Genomic DNA, 7500 nt, shown 5'->3' with positions numbered 1-7500 from the left:
TTGAGTTACTTTACCTTGCCTTCTTCTCGTACTTTTTCTTGTTTTATTGAGTGTTACTTTATCTTGACTTCTTCTCGTACTTTGTCTTGTTTTATTGAGTGTTACTTTACCTTGCCTTACCTTGCCTTGCTTAATCTTGTCTTAATTTATCTTTCCTTATTTAATCTCGTCTTGTTTTGTTTTATCTTGTGTCATCTTGCTTTACCTTGTTGAATAGTAGCATACCTTACCTTACCTTACATTGCCTTGTTTAATTTCAGCTTACCTTGATTTAACCTTGCTAACCTAACCTAACCTAACCTAACCTAACCCAACCAAACCTAACCTAACCTAACCTAATCCAACCTAACCTAACCTAACCTAACCTAACCTAACCTAACCTAATCCAACCTAACCTAACCTAACCTAACCTAACCTAACCCAACCTAACCTAACCTAACCTAACCTAACCTAACCTAATCCAACCTAACCTAACCTAACCTAACCTAACCTAACCTAACCTTACCTAACCTAATCTAACCTAACCCAACCTAACCTAACCTAATCCAACCTAACCTAACCTAACCTAACCTAACCTAACCTAACCTCACCTAACTTAACCTAACCTAACCTAACCTAACCTAACCTAACCTAACTTTATTTTAACTATGAGCACTTCCATATTTGTACTTGTGGATAACTCAATGAAATTTTTTGACATTTCTTCTTTTCCTTCTGTCTCTTTCTGTCTGTCCGTCCGTCTGTCTGACTGTCTGTACGTCATTTGAAGGAAGACTACTACTACTACTACTACTACTACTACTACTACTACTACTACTACTACTACTATCACAACACCACCACCACAACAACTGGAAAACAAAAACACCACTACCACCATAACCACTACCATCACCACCACCACCACCTTTCCCCCCTGGCAGGCTTACTACGACATCCTGAAGGAGCTGAAGTGGAAGAGCTTCGTGGTGCTGTACGATTCCAATGAGAGCTTAGTGCGTCTTCAGAAGCTTCTTCAAGACAGCTCCTGGAAGGTCCACATTAGGCAGCTGGTTCCTAATACTGACCACAGGTGCGTCTGAGTGTCTGGCAGGTGTGTGTGTGTGTGTGTGTGAGTAGTAGTAGTAGTAGTAGTAGTTGTTGTTGCTGTTGTTGTTGCTGTTGTCTTAACCCTTTTTCCGGGACATGGAACAATTAGAAGCAGCAGAAGCAATGCGTGAAGACTTTATAAGCATCCACAAGACAGAAAGCGATGAAAAAGAATATATTTTGCAATTTGTTCCCAGTTCAAAGATTGGCTGTGGCTGTGGAACAAGTGAAGGTGTCTCAGAGTGATTGGTGATTAAGGAAAGGTGTACCAAGTGGCAGTCAAAAGGTTAATAGATCACAGGTGTTGTTGAGTGTTTGTGTGTGTGTGTGTGTGTGTGTGTGTGTGTTATAGGGAGGGAGTGGCTGTAGTAGTAGTAGTAGTAGTAGTAATAGTAGTAGTGATGGTACAGCTATATAATGGTATTAGTGGTATTGTTGGTAGTTTTAAAAGATCAGAGAGAGAGAGAGAGAGAGAGAGAGAGAGAGAGAGAGAGAGAGAGAGAGAGAGAGAGAGAGAGAGAGAGAGAGAGAGAGAGAGAGAGAGAGAGATGTACGAGTTTACGACCTGTCAAAAACAACGATACAAAGCAAACGTGGGAAAAAGATGTACAGGGTACGAGAAAGATTTAGGAGTTATAGTTAGCTCTGAACTCCGTCTAGGGAAACAATGCATAGAAGCCAGAAACAAGGCAAATAGGGTACTAGGATTAATTTTTAGGAGTGTTAAAAGTAGAAGGCCGGAAGTAATATTAAAGTTATACTTGGCGCTGGTCAGACCTCATGTAGACTACGCGGTGCAGTTCTGGTCCCCACATTACAGGAAAGATATAGGTCTATTAGAATCAGTACAGAGGAGAATGACTAAAAGGATACAGGGGATGAGGAGTATTCCTTACGAGGCGAGGTTGAAGCTGTTAAATTTACATTCTCTAGAGAGACGTAGGTTAAGAGGGGACCTGATAGAAGTCTTTAAGTGGTATAAGGGTTATAACAAGGGAGATGTAAGCAAAATTCTTAGGATCAGCAACCAGGGTAGAACAAGAAATAACGGGTTCAAGCTTGAAAAATTTAGGTTTAGGAAGGAGATAGGAAAAAATTGGTTCTCAAATAGAGTGGTAGATGAGTGGAACGGACTCAGTAATCATGTAGTTAGTGCTAGGACACTAGAGAGCTTTAAGAGAAGATTAGACAAGTTTATGGATGGGGATAGCAGATGGAAATAGGTAGGTGTGTTTCATACAGGGACTGCCACGTGTAAGCCTGGTCGCTTCTTGCAGCTTCCCTTATTTCTTATGTTCTTATGTTCTTATGTCTAGAGAGAGAAGGAGTCGGTAAGATGTGGCGATAGAGGAGTCTTGTCATTAGGTCTTCGGTCAGGTTAGAAGGAAATGCGCACTGGAGAGAAGAACTGGGGACAAACTGGCCGGGAGACATAAATCAAGGTGGAAACTAAACGAATCAACGGTTATGAAGCAAAGAAGCAGTGAAAACGTACTTAGAGGCAGAGGTAATGCTTGAAAATTATGAATATTATTACTGTTACATTGCCAACGCCACTGGAAAGGTTTTCAGTGCGTGAATCAAGTGAGGTATGGAAGTTTAACAGATTTGAACACCATTTTATATTGATGTGGAAAATGTGCGTACTTCGTCTCCCGAAATTAGATGATAGGTGTTGGAAAAAAAAAAAAAAGAATAGAGCCTTGTTGGACTTTTTATAATAGAGGACTTGTACTGCTGGATTTATTATGTAACAACTGTGTGTGTGTGTCAAGCCAAAATAACTGAGTAATTTAACGATAACGAATAAGATATTATGATAACGAAACGAACGATGATTACGATGCGCGTCACGAAGATACCGATGCGACATTCCACGATAATGATATGATGCGAGATTCCATAGCGATGCGATGCGATGCGATATTCCATAGCGATGCGATGCGATGCGATATTCCATAGCGATGCGATGCGATGCGATATTCAATAGCGATGCGATGCGATGCGAGATTCCATAGCGATGCGATGCGATGCGAGATTCCATAGCGATGCGATGCGATGCGAGATTCCATAGCGATGCGATGCGATGCGATATTCCATAGCGATGCGATGCGATGCGAGATTCAATAGCGATGCGATGCGATGCGAGATTCAATAGCGATGCGATGCGATGCGAGATTCCATAGCGATGCGATGCGATGCGAGATTCCATAGCGATGCGATGCGATGCGAGATTCCATAGCGATGCGATGCGATGCGAGATTCCATAGCGATGCGATGCGATGCGAGATTCCATAGCGATGCGATGCGATGCGAGATTCCATAGCGATGCGATGCGATGCGAGATTCATAGCGATGCGATGCGATGCGAGATTCCATAGCGATGCGATGCGATGCGAGATTCAATAGCGATGCGATGCGATGCGAGATTCCATAGCGATGCGATGCGATGCGAGATTCAATAGCGATGCGATGCGATGCGAGATTCCATAGCGATGCGATGCGATGCGAGATTCAATAGCGATGCGATGCGATGCGAGATTCCATAGCGATGCGATGCGATGCGAGATTCCATAGCGATGCGATGCGATGCGAGATTCAATAGCGATGCGATGCGATGCGAGATTCCATAGCGATGCGATGCGATGCGAGATTCAATAGCGATGCGATGCGAGATTCCATAGCGATGCGATGCGATGCGAGATTCCATAGCGATGCGATGCGATGCGAGATTCCATAGCGATGCGATGCGATGCGAGATTCCATAGCGATGCGATGCGATGCGAGATTCCATAGCGATGCGATGCGAGATTCCATAGCGATGCGATGCGATGCGAGATTCAATAGCGATGCGATGCGAGATTCCATAGCGATGCGATGCGATGCGAGATTCCATAGCGATGCGATGCGATGCGAGATTCCATAGCGATGCGATGCGATGCGAGATTCCATAGCGATGCGATGCGAGATTCCATAGCGATGCGATGCGATGCGAGATTCAATAGCGATGCGATGCGAGATTCCATAGCGATGCGATGCGATGCGAGATTCCATAGCGATGCGATGCGATGCGAGATTCCATAGCGATGCGATGATGCGATGCATGATTCCATAGCGATGCGATGCGAGATTCCACGATAATGATGCGATGCGAGATTCCAAGATAGCGATGCGATGCGAGATTCCACGATAGCGATGCGATATTCCACGATAATGATGCGATGCGAGATTCCATAGCGATGCGATGCGACTTTCCACGATAACGATGTGATGCGAGTTTCCGCGATATCGATGCGAGTTTTGACAATAACGATGCGATGCGAGTTTTCACGATGACGAGATTCGAGTTTCCACGATAGCGATGCGATGCGAGTTTCCACGATAACGATGCGATTCCAGTTTCCACGATACATAGGTACCAGGACGAACCCTTTCTCCCCTAAGGGTCCATCCCAGTCCCTTGGGTGTGAGGGCAGTAACGAGGCAATCTTGCAGCCCCTCACACGGGCCGCCATGAACAATGACCCGCCACACGCCACACACCGCTCCCCAAACACTGTCGTGAAGTGAGCCCTTTTCTCCCCTAAAGGACCCCTCGTACCGCCAGTGTCTGGTGCATGGCGCACAGCGTTCCCTTGTTCATGGCGAGTTGTTCAGCCCGGTGTCATCACAAGCAAGTACACACCGTTCACCACACTCTATGGAAGGAGCCCTTATCTCCCATTTAGGACCCCCCCCTCCACCTCCGGCCACCATCTGGTGGACGGCAGTCACTGATCCCTTGCTTATGGCGACCCCTTGCCTAGTGTAAGGCGCTGCAAGTGGACGACTACTGTTGAAGCTTGAGGCCGCAAAGGAAAATGAGGACTTGCTGCCAGTTCTCTGCCTTGGGCCCCAGGCCGGACCCGACAGCCACCTCCTCCCCCAGTGCGGCGCCCAAGGCCGTCACGGCCCTCAACAAATTTTGTCCGAAAGTTCTCAAACAACATTAAATTTGGATCCGAATATAAAATCGTCGATGGCAAGTGAAAAATGGCTTTGGTTTGAAAGTGTGCAGAAGTCGGCTGATCAGTGAAACAGGCCGAGGCAGCTTTACTACTGAGTATTTTGAGTGTGCCTTGCGTGTTTCTTGCCGTGAATGTGTGCATGTTCGTGTGTGACTGGGAAGAGGCAGCAATCCAACGGCAGTGCCTGGTTAATGGGAGCTTTAGAAGATTAGATCAATTTCTGGATATGGAGGATGAGTGGGCGTAGGTCTGCCTGTCTTGTACAAGAACTGCCGCTTGTAGACCTACTGGGTGTGTGTCTTTTTTTCTTTTTTTTTTTATGTTTTGATGCTGTTAAATCTTAAATGCTATTAAAAAGAGATTTCATGTTTTTATTTATGTATTTTCAGTCCTAAAACTAGAGAAGAATGTAAAAAATTAATGGAATTCTTTTGTAACTAATCCTGCAAGGCGCGAGGGTGGCGGACACTCACCACCTCTGGCAGACTGCGTGGACTTCGGGCAGGCTCAACAACACTGATGTAAAACACAAACTGGCAACACACAAACATACACCAAGAGGATGAAATAGGAACACACACACACACACACACACACACACACACACACACACACACACAAAATGCAGCCTTTCACTCCCCAGACACACTGCCGCCCTTCACTCCTCCCTCACTCCTCACACACTTCCGCCCTACGCCGCCTCACCACCACTGCCCTTCACTCCTCCCTCACCACTGCCGCCCTTCACTTCCCCATCACTCCTCACACACTACCGCCCTTCACCCCCACTCACCACTGCCGCCCTTCACTCGTACTGTCCTTCACCCCCAGGCCGCTGCTGAAGCAAATCCGCTGGTCTACAGAGACACGCATCTTGGTGGACGTGAGGCAGGACATGATTTACGACGTCCTCAGGCAGGCTGGTCAAGTCGGGTTGATGACTCAGTACTACAGTTACTTCATCACCTCCCTGGTACGTGAATATCAGAGGCTCCTTTTCTGAAACTCTTCCGCGCCGCCTATCCATTACTTCAAAAGGCTCCAGTAGAAGTTGCGCGTGTTTTCAAGGGTGCTTTTACGGTTCCAGTGGTAGATTAGCAAGATTTCTACCTTATCAAAGGGTGAAACAGTCTTGAGAACCCGGCTGATCATCTCTGTGGCCTTTGCAAATAGTCGTGGTGAGAGAGCAAAGAATGTTGGCCTAATCACTGTATTTTGAAACACTTCTGCGCCTCACCTCCACTACCTTCAAAGGCTCCAGCTGAAGTTGCCCGGGTTTTGAAGAGTGTTTTCAAGTGTTTCTCTGGTTAATGATCTAGAAATCTTGTTAACCTGTCACTAGAACCACAGAACCATCCCTAAGAAAACCGCTTGTAACTCCATTAGGAAAGTAGTGGAGATGAGCAGAAGTGTTTCAAAAAATGATAATGAGCGGTGTTCAGAAACGCTTTGCTCTCTCACCACGACTATTTTCAAAGGCCACAGAGATGACCAGCCAGGTTCTGAAGACTGTTTCCGTGTTTCTCCTGGTAGTAATATAAAAACCTTGTTAATCTGCCACTAGAACCTTTAACAAACCCGTACATAACCTCAACAACTAGAGCCTTTGAAAAATAGTGGAAGCAGCGAGGAAGTGTCCATTAAATAAAGCATCTCCCATCACCACCACCACCACCACTATGACCTAATCACCTTATATCACACAGGACTTTAACCAGGTGGATCTGCACGAGTTCAGGCACGGTGACACAAACATCACGGGCATTCAACTGGTGGACCCGAACAGCAAGAACGTGAAAGATTTAGTGGAGAAGTGGAAGCTTGGAGAGAGGCTGAGAGGGAGGAGCTTACCTCAGGACAACAAGATTACGGTGAGGAGAGAGAGAGAGAGAGAGAGAGAGAGAGAGAGAGAGAGAGAGAGAGAGAGAGAGAGAGAGAGAGAGAGAGAGAGAGAGAGAGAGAGAGACCTACTGGGTGTGTGTCTTTTTTTCTTTTTTATGTTTTGATGCTGTTAAATCTTAAATGCTATTAAAAAGAGATTTCATGTTTTTATTTATGTATGGGAAGCAGAGAGAGAGAGAGAGAGAGAGAGAGAGAGAGAGAGAGAGAGAGAGAGAGAGAGAGAGAGAGAGAGAGAGAGAGAGAGAGAGAGAGAGAGAATGTTTTTTTTTCTATTTTACTGTATTTCTTTCTCTCTCTCTCTCTCTCTCTCTCTCTCTCTCTCTCTCTCTCTCTGCTTCCCATATCTCTTTCTACCTCATATTTCTCCCCTTCCTTCTTCGTCACGTTTCCTCTCTCCTTCTCCCATTTTATCTCTTTTCTCTTCTTCTAAACGTCACCCCTTAAATTTATATCCTTGGCCTTTCACTTTCCTCCTTCTTCTTATCGTCCTCCTTCTGTCTCT

The 7500-nt window shown here is 45.6% G+C and overlaps 1 protein-coding gene across 4 annotated transcripts in view; it reads left to right on the top strand.

Moving 5' to 3' along the window:
• The window catches only part of LOC135092230 (glutamate receptor ionotropic, kainate 2-like), a 55304-nt gene that overhangs the window by 15746 nt on the left and 32058 nt on the right, over positions 1–7500 (top strand). For all 4 annotated transcript variants that reach the window (XM_063990587.1, XM_063990586.1, XM_063990585.1 and 1 more), the window contains exons 5-7: positions 924–1072; positions 5928–6069; positions 6803–6967. In XM_063990587.1, coding sequence (XP_063846657.1) covers positions 924–1072; positions 5928–6069; positions 6803–6967 — 456 coding nt within the window. The remainder of the gene's footprint in view (positions 1–923; positions 1073–5927; positions 6070–6802; positions 6968–7500) is intronic.

This window comes from Scylla paramamosain, chromosome 39 (genome assembly GCF_035594125.1).
Source record: "Scylla paramamosain isolate STU-SP2022 chromosome 39, ASM3559412v1, whole genome shotgun sequence".
Classification (NCBI taxonomy): Eukaryota; Metazoa; Arthropoda; class Malacostraca; order Decapoda; family Portunidae; genus Scylla; species Scylla paramamosain.
Note: the sequence above shows the minus strand (reverse complement) of the source record. Positions and strands in the feature narration are given on the sequence as shown.